The 17,918-nt window shown below is 39.3% G+C and overlaps 1 protein-coding gene across 1 annotated transcript in view; it reads left to right on the forward strand.

Annotated features, from left to right (window-relative positions):
* jph3b (junctophilin 3b) overlaps positions 1–17,918 on the forward strand; it is a 53,893-nt gene that overhangs the window by 12,278 nt on the left and 23,697 nt on the right. Inside the window, exons 2-3 of the mRNA XM_042496805.1 lie at positions 8,047–8,533; positions 11,473–11,838. Coding sequence (XP_042352739.1) covers positions 8,047–8,533; positions 11,473–11,838 — 853 coding nt within the window. The remainder of the gene's footprint in view (positions 1–8,046; positions 8,534–11,472; positions 11,839–17,918) is intronic.

Consider the following 17,918-nt stretch of genomic DNA (forward strand, 5'->3'; position numbering starts at 1 on the left):
CCCTGATTTTGCTTCTTCGGCCAACCTTCAACAATTTTGTTAAAAATCTCAATATCTTGAGTTCATTTTATTTTGGTTGGTAACAAACAAACATACAAAGACATTTTTCAAATGTTGAGGGCAACAGCAAACTGCCATGTGATCATGAGTCTTTTTCATGACATTTTTTAGCAGATAAATAATCCTCAAATGGGAATCTGAAAGACTCAGACAGAAAAGGGGCCTAAGCAAAATCTCTTAAACGGATAATGGTCCCACACAGTGATTTACACAGGCGGAGGTTTAGCTTTGAACTACTTGCTTTCAGTGATTCAACCGTAGTTTGTCTGCTTGTCCGTCCAGCATATCTGCGAAGTGTCTGTCGAGCTGTTTATCCCGCCTGTCTGTGCGGCTGGTTGCCTGTCAGTTGTCTTGTCTACCTGTCTTTAGTTACCATCTGTCTTCCCTGTGGCTCCTCTCCCCACCTGATGTGTCTGTGTTACCTGATCTTATGCGCTGTTCTCTCTTTCTGTATTTCTTACACTACAGTCTGCTTCACTTCATAGAAAGTGATCCAAAATATAATTCCACTGGCATTCAAGGACACATGCTGACACATGCACCGGATTTACTTCTTTCTCCTAAAAGCATCGCACATTATACCCACACATCAGTTCAGAAAGAAGTGACGCATCACTTATAAATGTGGTGGAGTCGGAGGAAATCCACCTCCTCGGCATTTATACGTCGCTGTTTTCATTTCACACAGACGCGCATCAATTGTACAGTCAAGAAAGTATTCAGAAGTGTCCCTCGCTTTCAGCTTTGGTATTTTTTCTTTTTCAGGGTCATTGCTAATACGCACCTCCTCCTCTACTACCACAACAACCCCACTGCAGGCTTTAGCTTATGTAATGGGAGTGGTTTGATGTTTGTAGTGAGGATTAGCAGCGCTGTCTGAAACATGAAAACTCTAAATATCTATCTTGGAAGTCTGCCCTGCACCACCGCTGATACCAACTGGACATACTAATGAGGGAGTTTGCCCTGGAAACACTTGGGAGGCATGGTGCTGCAATTTCTCTATAATGTTTAACTCTTTGAAATCAGAGAAAATGGATTTGATTTCCTTCAAAAACATGGAGAGAAGGCAATGAGCAACTGAACAAGAAATGACCCAAAAAATAGACAGAAATGAGTAAAAAGTTACAAAAAAATTAACTGAATAATCAAAAAACAAAACAAATCCCAAACAACAACAAAAAAGAAAAAAACAAACGGGAAATGACATGGAAAATGCTAAAATATAACAACAAATATAAATAAATAATAATATATATTTTACTGTAACCTAATTTTAAATATGTAACTAAACTAAACTAAAAAATACAAATGTAGATTTATTGATATTTTTTCTCAGTTGTTTGATAATTTTTTTAATGATTGAAAGCTCAATTACGCCTAGTGGCTCAGTGGATAGAGCGGCACCCCATATACAGATGTTGTAGTCTCGCCACAGCGGCAGCGGGTTCGATTCCGGCCTCAACTCTTTGCTGCATGTCACCCCCTCTCTCTCTCACCCTTTCATGTTTAAACTGTCCTTTCCATTAAAGGCAATAAAAGCTTCAAAAAATAATCTTAATAAATAAATAAAGCTCAATTACATATTAGAAAATAGCAATACATATCAAATCGGCACTCATGTATCACGATAGTTTAGTTTAGTTTAGTTTAGTTTACTTTAGTTTAGTTTAGTTTAGTTTAGTTTAATCATTTTTACAATTTAGAAAACTCAAATACACAAGTTAGTATACAAAAGATAAACAATAAGTACTAAGTGTATTGTAATGATACAGAAATAAAAAAACAAAACAAAAACAAAACAGGACTACTACCCTTTTTACATTATTTGTTTTTCTTCGTCAGCTCCCTTTAAATTTATGCAGTGCAATAAAAGAAAGTATCAGAAATTCAGAGATTAAACCTCAGTCCTACCCCCCCAGCTTTATATTTGTTGATCATCTTATTTTTAAATAACTTTTTAAATCTATAAATAAATAAAACACCATTAAAAAAAAAATAAATAAAAGCACAGGCTAACACAATTTAAATTTCATACAGTCCCTTGTTATTACTTATAATCTGATTATTACTGTTGTTGTTGTTGTTGTTGTTGTTGTTGTTGTTGTTGTTGTTGGTGTTGTTGTTGTTGTTGGTGTTGTTGTTGTAGCTGTGGTAATGGAGCATTAGATGAGAACTGAAGAAGTTCCACTTTAACCCTGAGTGGCACAAAGATTCTGAGCCATAAAGAAAACTGTGCAAGATACTTGACCTTGTGTTGTCTAATCTTAGTCCGTCTCGTCATTTCTCTCACATATACAAACACAGACACTCCTCCGACATGCGAGCGCTGACATGGTGAAACAAAACATTAATAATTCATAAAATAGCCAATCTCGACTCCTTGCACAGGCTGTCTTGCTCTTTCTTACTGCTGCACTTCACAAATCAATATTTTGAGGTGTAAAGAAGTCGCAGAGGAAAATGCTATGAAATGATATGAATGTAAATGAACTAGTGGAAATACAGAAAAAAAGGGATATATAGTGCTGTTAAAACAAACAAGCAGAATTGACAGATTTTGATTTCGTGTTCTCCTGCTGTATCATTAGAATGAAATATAGACCCCTGAGAGACAGATGGTTTTTAACCTAGAAATGGAGAATAGACGCGCATTTGTTAAAGAGACAATTATGAATTCAGCCCGGGGGTTGGCGCGTGATCAAATCGCTGTGCCTCTGTGATGTTTCCGCAGCTTTGATCTCTCTGTGTTAACCCTTTCCGTGCGGCCGCCTCGTGCCCGCTGTAGCCTCGGCCTGGGTTACAGGCCCGTATGATTTGAGAGTGCTTCCTGTTTGGCCTCTGGGCAGAATCGCTGAAATCGTTTTGGCATGCCAGTTGTGAAGCAGATTCTCCTCACAACCGTAGGCTCGGGGTTGAGGCCTTTTTTTTTCAGTACTACTGTGACAGGTTGATATTGAAAATGATGAGAGGAGGATAACTTAATCTGCTGTTGCATGCCTCTCTTGTCACACAGCAGGTGAAGCGTTTCTGTTTGAAAGTACAAAATGTATTTTTGTGACTTTTCAAAGCCTGGCAGCTGCTCATGTTTTCTAGTGTTTCTGTGTAATGCACTGATTTCACACACAAAAAAAACTGTAACTGGGTTTAATTTAGAAGTAATATCACCACCAACAGCCTGCCTCTCGGACTGTATCTTTCAGCACCACGGAGAGCGACACTGGAAAAGCAGCCTAGTGCCCCGCTGAATCTTTAGGCTTTATCACAATACACTACATTTAGTTTGATATTTTGAAATCTCCTCTAAACTAATGTGAACTACTAAAATACAACATTTTTAAATGAACTACAGTTTCAAATGAGGTAGCTGCTGCCATAAAATAAAGTTACACAAACTGCTGTTATAATACAGCTGAATAAAATACTGTCATAATGTTAAATAAACTAAAGTATAAAGTTAAATAAAGTACTTTTATTGTAAAGTTCAGTATCGCTTTCCAGTTCCTCTATGTTTGTTTGTTGCGGTGCCGTGCATTGTGCAGACGCCCCCTCAGCCACACAGAGGGAAAGCGCAAGATGACATAAACGAAATAAATGATATAGCATAATATGTATAATTTTATTGTCAGACGATATATTTTGTCATATCGCTCAGCCTTACTTCCAAGGACTCATTAAAAAGGCAAAAACCTGCACAGTGCCTAAAACTATTTCTTACATTTTCTATCTAAATCTAATGCAGTCTGATAAAACAGCTCTGTGATTATTCATGCTGTCATGAAGGTTATAATGTTGAGTTTATGTTGAAACTGTTGAAAAGTTTTGTCAGTTCATCTTCAAAATTGTATATTTTAAATGTTAGAAAAGTCTGATAACACTTATAGAAGCAGCTTTAAAATTTTAAACTTTAAAACTGAACAAACTGGCTTAATTTCTGTCAAAAACACAAGAAAAAAGTTAAAGTCAATGTCAACTTTTTTGGCCAACATACACAGGAAATACAAGGATTGAGGTTTCTCTCTCCGCCATACAAGAACACAAACAAAAGAACAGAAAAAGTGTTTAGGAATATACAAACATGACTGACCAGTTTGCAGTCAGCAAATACAGATTTATAGTAAATAAACGCGTTTTACTGAAGTTGCTAAAACTTAGAAAGACTTATTTAATTAAATTTCACAAAATTAAGTAAACAGAACTAAATGTTAAGTAAACTTGTGATTAAATGTTAACATAAATTAAGATTAATAGTTATATTTACTAACATTATTTAAGGTTTCCTAGATAAAAAAAAAAAAGTAAAATCAATTTTACAGTGTACTGTGTTTGATTGATGAGATGCTCTGAAGGAAAAGACAGCCTGACTAACGGCAGTCCTCCCTCGCTGCTCCTCTTGTAACTCTGTTTGTGCTTTGATGTAAAGATGATGAAGCCGGACGGAGGAGCAGAAGCTAAACCATGCATTGATTTATAAACTAAGCAGACATTTTTGTATTTCATAAGGTCTTCCCAACTGAGCAGGTTATATTTCTTGAGAAATATGGCGATGATGAAAACTAAACGGTTTCTTGTCTAAAGTTTAAGTGCTTGTTTGTGCAGTGATTGCAGCGGTCTTAAGGCTGTAATGTATATGATGTGGGAGGTACCCATTGAATTGGGGAATATCTTGGCTGCCTCAGTTGAAAGAAAGTTTCTGGTGAACCTGAAATTTGACAAACTGAACCGTAGTTTCTTACGGACCTTTTTTATATGAGTATTGGAGCCAAGTTTTGAAATTACACTCAGCCACAACTATATTAGATACACCTGCTCAACTGCTTGTTGACACAAATATCTAATCAGCCAATCAAATGGCAGCAACTCAATGCAATTGGACATGTACACATGGTCAAAACGATCTGCTGAAGTTCAAACCGAGCATCAGAAAGGGGAAGAAAAGTGATATCAGTGACTTTAAACGTGGCAGGTTGTTGGTGTCAGGCGGGCTGGTCTGAGGATTTCAGCAACTGCTGATCTACTGGGATCTTCATCCATAACCTTCTCGAGGGTTTAAAGTATTTCCCTGAGGAACTTTTCCAGCATCTTGTTGAATCTAAACCACAAAGAATTGAGGCAGTTTTGAAGGCAAAAAGGGGTCCAACCTGGTATTAGCAAGGTGTACTTAGTAAAGTGGCCAGTGAGTGTGCGTGTACTCCTAAATATTCTTTATTCTTTAAACTTGAACTTTTCAGAAGTCCATTAATCAGCGATGTAACCTGTGTAGGTCTGTCTCTCTTTCTGTTGCCCTCTGTCTCACTCTCCTGCTCAAGCATGTTGGCGGCCATTAAATGAAATGGTAATCTCGCCATGCTGTTGCACGGGTCTCTCTCTCTCTCTGTGTGTGTGTGTGTGTGTGTGTGTGTGTGTGTGTGTTCTTTTGATCTGTCTGTCATATGGTCGTACAGCTGTGTGCTGACATGATTACAAAGGCCTGTCCAGATGTGCTGGCCAGCTGTCCATGACACAGGCTGTTTTTGTTGTGTGTGTGTGTTTGTGTGCACGTGTGTGTGAGGGATAAGAGGCAGCATATTGTCCTAATGGCGAAGACAGATTCAGAAACAACACCCCTTCTCGCTCAAGTTTTTTAACAGCCCTGTGGACGTGCGTGTTGTTCTGCGAGTGCGTCTTTAGAAGTAAGCAAGAAACACGATTGGCTCAAAACATTGGCTCCATTCAGCACTTCCCACTTCACTGACACTTGAGCCCACAAGGGAAATGTTTGTGTGTGTTTGCGATAGAGACGGAGAACGTGGTTGCTGTCCTTATATGGTCATGGAGTTTGGTTAGAGCGAGTGCGTTTGCTACAGAATGAATCAGAGTGCTGTTACATCAGAGGTACGGGCAGGCCGGATGGATCACTTGCACTCCTATTGGAACACACACTTCCGTTTGTGTGTGTGTGTGTGTGTGTGTGTGTGAAGAGAGAGAGAGAGGAATGACAGAAACACACATATTCAGATGGCCTACTTTTCAGCAACATGGGGATGTAAGGACTATTATGCAGCAGTGCGGGCGGGTAGCGCGGAGACATGGTGTGAATGAATGGGAATGGATGGACAGGAAAGAGGAAGTCATTCCCATGTACAGTACTACGACTCAACTTATTAATAACTGTGTCACATTATCTGATCAAAAATATTACTGTACACACATCACAGAGAAAAAAGTGAAATACTCTGATAATGCTGTTCAATTATTGCAAGTTTGGGAATTTTTTAAAAGTTTTTTTCTGGTTAAAAACCGTAAACTTAAAGATCCCCCTAACTTTTTTTTTTGAAAAACGTAGAGACCTTTCCCTAAATTATATTGATTCTCTGACCTCACTGCATGGTTGTAATGACTTAGGCTTCTTGTTTTGTTTTGTCCTTTTTTTGTTTTGTTGATTTTTCTGTTATTGTTTTATTTTTTTTTAGGTATTTTCTTCTTCGTTTTTTCCCCATTTGTCTTATTTTTGTCGTTATTTTCATCTGATTATTTATTCATTATTTTCTTTTCTTTTTTCTTGTTTTCTTCTCTTACCGCTACCCATAAGTCTTGATTGATTAGATCATTAGATCACACTAATGGTAACAATCATGATGAGTCATGATGTTACCATTATGTCTCAGCACGCTTTTTTATGCTGTTTTGGTGTTTTTATTTATTATTATTATTATTATTAATAATAATAATAATAATAATAATAAATAACATAACCCACAATCTTTTACCAGTAAGAATCACTTCATCACTCATTATAAATCAGGGGCAAAAATCAGTGTTTGTTTGACCAAACCACCTCTCCAGCCTACCTTCTTTTGCGGACTTTGGTTGTCTAACCTACTTCCTCCTTTACTCCCATCAGCGCATTTGTCACATTTGCACAGCCTTCATAAATATGAAATTTTTGCAGTTATACACACAAACAGTGCATGAGAACCAACCAGAGAGGGTAAAACCACAGAGAACAGTGTTAAAAACACTTCAGAGAAAGCATTACTCTCATCTTTGGGTCGTTTGTCCAAGTTTTATTCTTCTTTGTCTCATTGTGGTTCACAACATGAAGTCGTTGTGCTAAGCAGATATTAAAAATTACCAAAAGCAAAGCTTGGTTGGCAGTCCAGCTTTGGATCCAGCAACTGTCTAGACAGACCTTTAGTTCATCATCTGTGCAATGCATGATGGCAGTTAGCTCTTGAGTTAGTGGTCTGATTGTACACTACATTTTTGGGTGCATTGTAGGAAACTTTAGTCCACTGTCTTGGGTATAATGATGATCATGAAAGATTCAGACTGTAAAAATCCATATAAACTATGTAAAACTAAATAGAGAGCAAAATCAATATCAATCAACGGTTCTGCATTTGATAGTTGTTCCCCTTTTCAAAGCTGATTAAATGGTATGGTTTGCATTCATTCATCTGTGTAAAATCAGATGTTTCTTTGTAATCCAATCAGCTGAGCTGTGCAAAAGTTTAAGAAACAGTAACACATGTAACATGTGTTGGCATGTCTTTGTGACTGTTTATACATGCTTAAAAACAACATTTCCAATCTAATCTAATAATTTCCAATCTCACTAACTGCTCACTTAGTGTATCAAAGAGAAGATTTGAGCTTTATTCATGCAAGATTTGCTCCTATGCAACTGCTAACAAGCAGTGATGAATATGAAGGTACTGTGTATGTAGCTCATGTTTGAACTGGTGTGTGTATATGTGTATGCATGTAAGATATTTATTATTTTATGCCCCTTTTACTCTATTTGAGTCCCACTCAGGCAGTGCAACCGACCTTTGTTGTATTCACCTGTACAATGACAACAAAGATATTATTTTCTATTCTATTTCTGTTGTTCTAATAGTCATTGAGCAGAAAAAACTTAAATATCCTGTCAAATAATGAGACTACTGCAAAGAAAATATCTTTATAGAATTGGTGTTGATCATTTTTCTCCTTTTTCTTTAGGAACATTTCAAGGTCAGTGGGTTGGCGGGATGCGGCACGGCTATGGAGTTCGTCAGAGTGTCCCATACGGCATGGCGGCCGTCATCCGCTCCCCACTTCGTACCTCCATAAACTCTCTCCGCTCCGGTTCGGAGCACAGCAATGGCACAGCTCTGCTGGACCGGACCGGGGCGGTGGTTCCTGGTCCTCCTCCTGTTCCTGGCACTTTGACCACCAGTGTCTCCATGTGCAGCACGGGCAGCAGCGGCAGCAGCCCCGCTGTGTCTCGTGGAGGTTTTGTGCTGACGGCACACAGCGAGGCTGAGCTGCTGAAAGGGAAGAGAAAAGGAGGGCTCTTCCGGAGGTCCATCCTGTCCGGCCTCAAGCTGAGGAAGTCTGAGTCCAGGAGCTCCCTGGCCTCCCAGAGATCGAAGCAGAGCTCGTTCAGAAGCGAAGCTGGGATGAGCACTGTGTCCTCTGCTGCATCTGATATCAACTCTACTATCAGGTAATAAAAGAAATAGATGATGGAGGCAAGCTCTCCTGCAGGCCAGGTAGAGGTGTAGGCCTTGTCAACTAGTTAGCAAGGTTGTTTTTAAACTGAAGGTCCAGAAAAAAATCACACGGATACTTTGAAAGTCTTTATATTTCAAGGTTTTTATTTATTTATTATTTAAGGGTTTTTTTATTATTTCTTTTTTATTGCAGCCCAGTACCTTAGAAATCACATCCATATTGGATGATTTTCACCTCACAATTTTGGTCCAATTCCAACATTTAGTACCAAGTTAGGATGTTTATTGAGTGTGTATTTGATGTCAGAAACCAGAGTTTGCTTCCTGACCAGCCCAGTTGCCAGAAGAAACTTTTCAAGGGTTTGTAGGTTATAAAAAACCTTTAAATCATGATATTTGCAAATAGCAGCCTCCAGGCTTAGAAACGTTTTGGAAACATATTTACCCTTAAATTTTTGGAAAAGTCATGGATTTTTTTTTTTTTTTTTTACAAACCTGTATAATAACACATGATGTGTTCAAGGACCATCAGAAATTTGAAAATCCAACAGTAATTTCTGTTTTTACAGTTTCTGGCTGTGATAAATGATACATTTATTTTATATTTTTTTTAAAGAAAGATACCTTTCAAATGCAAGTTTTCTTTAAATAATTAGCAGTAAAATTAAACACAAATTACAGCAATTTAAAGTTGTTTGCCCCTCCCCTAAAGCAAAAAAAAGAAAATAGACATAGGTCCCTCCCATTAACTTTTTAAGTTTTTCTACCTGAACCTAACTGCATCTTTACATTGTGTTGTTAAGAAACGTGAAGTTTTAAGATATTTAAGCTTACAGATGCGATGTATCTTTGGTTTGTAGAAATGTACAGTGCGGACATTTTTTTGGCAATTGGGTTGTTCTGTCTTAACCCCACTATTCATTTCTGACTTTTTATTGCTGGAACTGTGATCTTTCCTGAATCAATTACCATTTGCAGCTGAGGTAGGCGGCAAGAATTTAAAAAAAAAGTTGAAACTGAACATAATACACATTTTTGCAGAATTATCCAATGCAGTTCTTGTTTGCCAGTAAATCTGTGCATTGTTATACACAAAATTAATATTAAGAAAGCATTTTCACATATTATTATGTCAAAATCACACAATTTTTCTGTAAGTCTCCAACTTTTGTGGTGAATCTTTCACTCCGCGTCCATCAAATATTGGGGCAACCCATGCAAACCCTCCACTGAGCCCCTGAGTATCCTGTCTCACACAGAAACATGTCAAATCAGTTTCAGTGCCTCCGCACTGAATGATTCTGCACTGAACTGAAAATGAACAAAGAGCTCCAAAAACCAAGCAACAGTTAAATAACTGGAGAGTTTGGAGAGAAGAATGTGTCACAATAAGTTACTGAGATAATGACATGAATCAAAGTGGGAAGAAAGGGGAAAAACAAGGAGGGGTGACATACCAAAAAAGGGAAACTGTCCTTCATCTAAGGCACACCAAGGCAGCAACAAGCACCTGTCCTACTTAAGTGTCTTTAAAATGGATTGGCACACAGTGCAAACTGGCCTATTGGTCGAAGGTCAGTTCACTGTCAACCGGCTTGATAAAAAGTTTACACTGTGTTACCCAGTGATAAGTTATCTGTGTCTGCTGTTTTTCTTTTAACATTTTCTGATCCGTCATATTGGACACACCAGTCAGTCGCAGAGCGGACATGCTGCTGCACAAATATGAAAAGCTATTTCATTTGTCTTGTAGACAGCAGCGTCTTTTACTCGAATGCGGTGAATCAGCTCTGGAAACACTTGGTGTTAAATTCCAAGTACGCTGGATTGAGGTGGCTTATTTTTAAAGGCCTCAATTACTAGACGACAAGAGTCAGCAGCTCTCAACCCTGTTTGTTGGCAAAGTGGCTGACAGCAGCTTATCAGGTCTGATTAATTATTGGCAAGGCTGATAAGGACAGAAACTTCTAGGTATTTTTTTTCTGTGCCACTGTTGTAAACATGCACAAAAAGGCCTCTGTGAGGGCTCATGTGCATGCAAGATAAAATACAACATTTATAATTCATGCTTATGTAATGTATCGCAATTAATCAATTATTTACCCATGTGTTAGATATTCTTATCATTTGAACACATTAAAGCCATATATCTTACACTAGGCCAATGTAAACAGGGAAGTAGAGATTTAATTAATGGGCCAGAGGAGGAAAGATGAAAACAAGCCTGTGTGAATCTTAGCTGAGCAACCTCAGTTGCACCGTGCAGTGTTTGACCATGAGGGAGGGTTACACCAGGAGTGGTGTTATATGAACAGACAGGGATAAGGGAATGGGGGCAAATATCTGTAAAAATGCTGACATTGTACGTTTCTGTTAAACACAGATATGTAGCCTTAGCATGTTTTTATGTATTCTGATGCCCAGTTTGTCTAAAAAATGTTCTATTAGACCGATAACCCATTTCTCCTACAGCCACAAAAACCACTCAGTTATAGTTAGGAAAAGATTATTTCTTTGCTTAAAACACCCGTGTCAGGTGGCACAAAAGCAGTTGGAAGAGAAGGGATGGGTCATTAAAAACACGTGTTTTCTGTTGCTCAAATGCTGCTGAAAAACGCTGTGAGTGGTCCGTAAACACATGCAGGATCGGAGGCTCAAACGTCGTTGAGAAACTGAAACTAACGGCAGAGAGTGTGTATTTTCAGAGAAGCAGGACTTCAGAGCAGTGGGATAATGGGCTGAGAAATGGGCTTTCTGTCCAGTGGGACATTTTTCGAGTAATGGGGCTTAAAAATTTTGGGCCATCGGACCAATGGCATGGCACCTCATAGCTTGCCTCCCGACCAAACCTCAATTTGTTCTTCTCAGAGTTTAATGTAGACTTAATGATTGAACACACAAACCAAACCAAAGTAACCTTTCACCTTTCCAGTCTCGGAGATGCAGATGCAGATTTGGCAGTTGCAGACGACGACGTGGATGCCACGGCAACAGAGACCTACTGTGGCGAGTGGAAGAACGACAAGAGGACAGGTTTCGGTGTTAGTCGACGGTCCGACGGGCTGCAGTACGAGGGGGAGTGGCTTAGCAACAAACGCCATGGCTACGGCTGCACCACATTTCCTGATGGCACAAAAGAGGAAGGGAAGTACAAACAGAACATCCTGGTGAGCGGCAAAAGGAAGAACCTCATACCGCTCCGAGCCAGTAAGATCAGAGAGAAGGTGGACCGAGCCGTGGAGGGAGCGCAGAAAGCAGCCGACATCGCCCGGCAGAAGGCTGAGATCGCTCTGTCCAGGTAGAGTCTGCACTTCTTTTGTTCGTCATCTCCCTCCATTTCTTTGGTTGAAGTAAGAGGCCGCCCAGTTTAGAGGTGGTCGGTGTAATGGTTAATCTAACTAACAAAGTCCCTGAAAACCTTTTGGCTGAATCAACTTCTTACTCAGAGGGCTGTATGAGCACAGACATTACTGTTAGAGTTCAACTGATTGTTTTATATGAGAGATTGTTTCCTTTTTTACTGGTTTGAAGTGGGTGAGGCTCATAATGTTGTGAACTTCTGCACTTTAATCAGGATTAAGAAATATTTTAATCAAAATATACTGACAGCTGCGGGATTGTTGTCAGTCAGTTCAGCTACCTGGCCACCCGTGACATTATATCATAGGTGCGGCTTGCTATAGGTAAAGGGATAGTTCACCCAAAAATGAAAATTCAGTCATTATCTACTCACCTTTGTGGCGATGGAAAGTCGGGTGAGGTTTTATAGTCCATGAAACACTCATGGAGATTCGTGGGGAAAAATCGAAGCAAACTGTGACCAAAATTCAAACTGAAAAAAAAAATACATTACAAAACCACAAATTGTTTCCATGCTGCTCTTCCAATGTAATCCAAGTGCCAAGTTGTTTTGAAAAACATCACAGGCGTCATGTTTTTAGCCTTGTTGTAGCCTGTAGCTCTTAGTGTGGGAGCTGCGTTCACGTATGCACGCTCCTGTGAGACCAAAAAGTGCCCCTGGTATGCTACCTGGAAGCCTCCTCCACACGCAGTAGTTTTAAATCCAACTAAGGAACTTGTTGCTTGCTGCTAAGTCTCTCTCTGTGTGAGAGCAAATTGGTTTGAATTCTGTCCAAAACATGGGGAAAATGTCAATGAGCAAGGTAAAAAAGAAATAACCCAAAATTAGCAAGAAATATGTAAAAAAAAAAGTCCAGGAAAATTACCTGAAAGAAATGAAAATACACAATCAAAAACAAAGTAAAACAGCAAAAAAAAAGAGTGAATGACCTGACAAGGTGCTTAAATAATAATAAATCTGTAATATATTTAATATATTTTTAGATATGGAATTATTTAAATTGTATATTAAAAATATATTTTACTGATTTACTGTTATAATTTAAATAAATGTGTAAATATATATTTAAGATGGGCTGCATGGTGGTGTGATGGTTAGCACTGGCGCCTTACATCAGGAGGGTCCCAGGTTGGACCCTGGGCTAGGGCGAGGTTCGGACCTTTGGTGAGGGGGCTGTTCGGTGCGGAGTTTGCGCGTTCTCCCCGTGTCAGCGTGGGTTTTCTCCGGGTTCTCCGGCTTCCTCCCACGGTCCAAAGACATGCAGGTTAATTGGTGACACTAAATTGCCTGGTGGTGTGACTGTGAGTGTGAATGGTTGTCTGTCTCTGTGCATCAGCCCTGTGATACTCTGGTGATCTTCCCAGGGTGCACCTCGCCTCTCGCCCAATTACAGCTGGGATAGGCTCCAGCCTCTCCACGACCCCTAAGAGGTCAAGCAGTTATGACCAATGAATAAATAGATGAATAATTATGATAATTATAAATATGTTTTTTTTCCTACCTCTAAAAACAGTCCAAATCTACTAATTCCAGCAATTTGTTGAACATCTTTTGTGAAGTTGCTCATTTCCCTTTTCCCCCCGATGTTTTTAAAAGGCAGCAAACCAATTCGCTCAAGGTTTGAAGGTTGATTTGTGAAGACGTTTGAACGCAGCACAAGATAATGTGTAACCAATAACATTTCAAAAATAGCTTTCCCAACTCTGCTGATGTACGCGGCGTAGTGCACGTGAACAGTGGTCGCTAAAGTTAGAAGAAAAATTCAAAGAACTACAGCGCAGTCGCTTTGAATCTTTTAACTGAACTAAACGAAATGATTTAAACCAGCAAAGTGATTTGTAATTTCCACCTCTCATTTCCATTCCTCTACTTCCACCTCACTCTCTGTTTCTGTCTCGTGTCGCTGTCTCTGTATTGTACGAGTGTCCAACCCCCCACTGATGGCTCCATGTGTCTGAATCACCGGGGGAGTTGGCTCGACATGTAAACACTTGCGGATGGACCCATTCCACACTTTAATTGAGATCAATGACAGATTAAGAACAGGATTAAGGTTAAGGTGAATGTAGGGTTAAGGAGGTTATGGTACAAGTGAAACAGCAAGCGAAGCGAGACCGCCTGGAGCTGTTAAGACTCTGATGAAGCTGCTCCGCTGAATGGAAATGAGAGCCCGCTCTCATTATAACTCTGCTCATTGAAGTAAAACAATGAGCACAGTTGGGGTTGTGATGTTAATGGGTGTGCCCTGACCTTCTTTACAGCAGATAGAAACTTTTGGACAGGAATATAAAGCAACAGTTTTTGTTTTTCAACTTCGGACTAGGAAATTAATTAGCTGTCCTGGGACCTGTCGTCATGGATACACATCCATACTCTTGTCATGTGGGGACCCATCAGAAGTAGGCCTATAACCCATTTTGGTTTGCAGACCTTGTTGCTTCAAGGAAGCAGGTTATCGGGCCGTGGATACAGTAATTCGGTGGCAGTGCTTGCTGTCGAAGAAACAGTGTTTGTAGATTTGAGTTGTACGGAAAGATCAGAAAATTTAACTAGTGTCAAGGTGAATATAATGAGTTCAATCCAAGGACACAGACTGAGCAAGAAATTTGGCTGCTCCCTGTACAGGAATCCACCATTAAATCTACATCCACGAACTTGCCAGAGCCAGTTCAAGAATATATAGTAAGTAATATAGAGGTAATAGGTAAAATGTCTGTCTTAGTTGGCCAGTGTCTGTACTTAAACATAATTTCTATCAAACCAAAATGTTGAATATTTAGAAAGTGATAAAAGAGACTTGATGGGATGTATCATGTCATTGGTTTAATACTCTGTAAAGTGAGAGTGGCTGGGTTGAATCAGTGCTTGGTATCAGAAAGTACATGAAGTCCAGTACACATAGTGAGTATTAACAATGAAAAAGTAGAAGTTGTGCCTCCCCACATGAAGTGAAATTTGGGGAAATAGACTTCCGTGTCTTTGTCGTTTGTCGCCTTGGCTTGACTTTAAAGGTCTACTCAACTTACAGCCTGTGGGCCAAATCTGGTACCAATAAGTCAAGTCAGTTTTATTTATAAAGCCCGTTATCACAAATCACAATTCACCTCAGAGTGCTTTACAGCATACCACATCACTCTGTCCTTAGACCCGCACATTAGCCCTCAATAAGGTGCCAGGTGCCCCCCCAACGATTTTCTAATTCACAATTAAAAGTTAAGTTATTCACACTGGGAATTGTTTTGTACATTTAGTATACATAAGGTGCCAGGGTGCATAAAACAGCATCATAATAGAGCTTATTCATTAAAAAAGTTCCAGTGGAGGATCTACTGCACCCCGACTGAAGTCCTAGCTAAGCCCCTGATGTCCGAAAATCCTAGAAATGTCCCAAAGTCCTGTAACATACTAAAGTCTTCAAAACATGTTAAAATCCCAGAAAAGTCCAAATATATTAGAAACATCCTAAAATTCTAGAAAATTTGTGAAGTCCTAGAAATGTCTTTGTATCTTAAAAATGTTCTAAAATCTGAGAAATGTCATAAAATCCCAGAAGCATCCTAAAATGTAGGACATGTCTTAAAATCCTAGAAATGTCATTAAGTCCTGTAATGTCCTAAAGTTTTCAAACCATGTTAAAATCCTAGAAAAGTCCAAAAATATTAGAAACATCCTAAAATTCTAGAAATTTCCTGAAGTCCTTGAAATGTCCTTATACCTTAAAAATGTCCTATAATCAGAAAAAAATTCATAAAATCCCGGAAATGTCATAAAATCCTAGAAACGTGTATGTGGCTGCTGCGACTGGCCCCTGGCCTCCTATCATTTTGCAAAAGTGGCCCTTAAGCAAAGGAATTTAAGTATCCCCGCTGTCTTTGATGCAACTTAACACGAGCTGCTTGCCGCTCCTCCCACGCTCATGTGTGCGTTACGCTTTACACATGACAAAGTTTTGGTCCATCCATCAGGGTATTGGAGCTATGCTTGCTGTCTAAGTGCTTTGTGACAGTCTGTTCACTGCGGGTCCGTCTGACTTAAAATGTGGACTCAAACATGAGGGGAGCGATCTAATCAACGTAATATAAGACGATCCAGTGACTGACATGAACTTTAATTTGTTGTCATTTCTTTCTTTCTCTTTCTGTGTGACTTATCAGCAGTGTGAGATGAGTTAGGTGAGCAGCTGTAGCAAACTGTGGTCATACTGCCCTCAGCAGAAGACTGTCATCAGGACTAATAGGATTGGATCTTTAGTGATTCACCTCATGTATCCGCTTTTGTGTGTGTGTGTGTGTGTGTGTGTGTGTGTGTGTGTGTGTGTGTGTGTGCCTCCAGTTCAGCCTTTCTGCTCTCTCTCAGGCTGCCTGCCAACATTGTTGGCATAATGCGGAAATCTCTCTCACTCTCTTACTTTTTCTGTCTCACTTTCTTATTGTCTTTTTCTCTCTGACCCCAACATTTTAAAAATCTCTTCATTTCTCTCTTCTCATCTTGTTTCACTGTCACACTATTGTGTTTTTTCTACCTCCTTAACAAGTTTGTCCATCTAAGTCTTGACTCTTGCAGAAATCAGGTGATCTGCTCTTGAACACATGCAAACACAGATATATTCGTACACTGTACATACATGTAAGTTATTGATCATGACGTCAGGGTGTTACATTATTGATCTGTTTGAAGGTCAACTGATAATCAGATACTGAACCTAACCCCTTTTCAGACAATCAGTTCATTCACAAACTGTGTCAGTTATTCACTCTGAAGCCATTTATCCAGTTCATCGCTCATATCTTCCCTCTGCAGGACTGCACATGTTGCACAACATAGAGGCAAAATTTCTAGGATTTTACAATGTTTGTAGGACTCTAGGACATTTCTAGGATTTTACAACATTTCCAGGATTTAGGGACATCAGAGGCTTAGCTAGGACCTCTGTCAGGGGTTATGTGGGATCGTCCACTGCTTTTTTTTTTTTTTTGGATAAACAAGCACCTGCTCTCCTACTCGGAGCCAGACTGTAAAATCACCAGATTGTAATATCTGTCACAAATTTCAACAGAGCATCATGGTTAAGTGTGTCTTTTTGGAGTATTTTGAGTCTCCTTATAGTTGTTTTGTGTGTCTTTGGGGTAATTTTTTATGTATTTTTGTCATTTTGGGTATCTTTGTTTCTCCTTGTGGTTGTTTTGTGTCTCTCTGGAGTAATTTTGGATCTTTTTTTGGCATTTTGTGTCTCTCTGCAGTCATTTTGTCTCCTCCTGGTCGGTACTTGTTAATTTGACATTTTGCAAGTGAGGCCAAAGGGCCTCCTGACACTTTGGGCCCCTGGGCCTGTGCCCGATCCATCTATGGGCACAGCAACCAGTATAGGTTATGGTTTTTACTAGCGTCTTCCTCTCATGGTAAATACTTTGTAATAAATAAACTGTATTTCTCTGACATCTTTGAGCTTGCTTGCCAAGTTTCTGTCAGTGAGGAAATTCTTTAAACTTGTATCCCTGTGAACGGTACAGGACTTTGTCCTGCATGTTTGTAAAAAAGTACCTGTGACTGGATACAGAGAGCTAAAATTGATTTTGATCTTTTTAAAACGAGCAATGTGTTATTTCAAAGGTGGTATCTTTAACATTTTACTTTAACTGTCAATATTGTCAAAAACACTTTATATAATGATTGAAAACAATGGTGATGATATTCGACATATATTTATTTGACAGTAGTTGTATTCTACAAATGTACAACTCATGTCCAATAACCTTTGTGGTGGTCTGTTTTGTTTACAATATGCCCTCAGATTAACATGCCAGCAATTTATTGATGTGAAGATGCTTCACACCATATTACTCATTAGTTTCACATGGCTGTCAGTCGTCCATCAAACTGTTTACTTCTCTGTCAGCCTGTTTGTTTACATCTGTCTCTCAGTGTCTGTCCCCCCCTCGTCTCTCTGGGAGCAGTTGAACTGTCTTTGTTTTACTCTGTCCCCTGATGCTTTTCCCCAAAAACCATTTAAGTTAAAA

Source organism: Plectropomus leopardus, chromosome 11 (assembly GCF_008729295.1).
Source record: "Plectropomus leopardus isolate mb chromosome 11, YSFRI_Pleo_2.0, whole genome shotgun sequence".
In the NCBI taxonomy this organism is placed as follows: Eukaryota; Metazoa; Chordata; class Actinopteri; order Perciformes; family Serranidae; genus Plectropomus; species Plectropomus leopardus.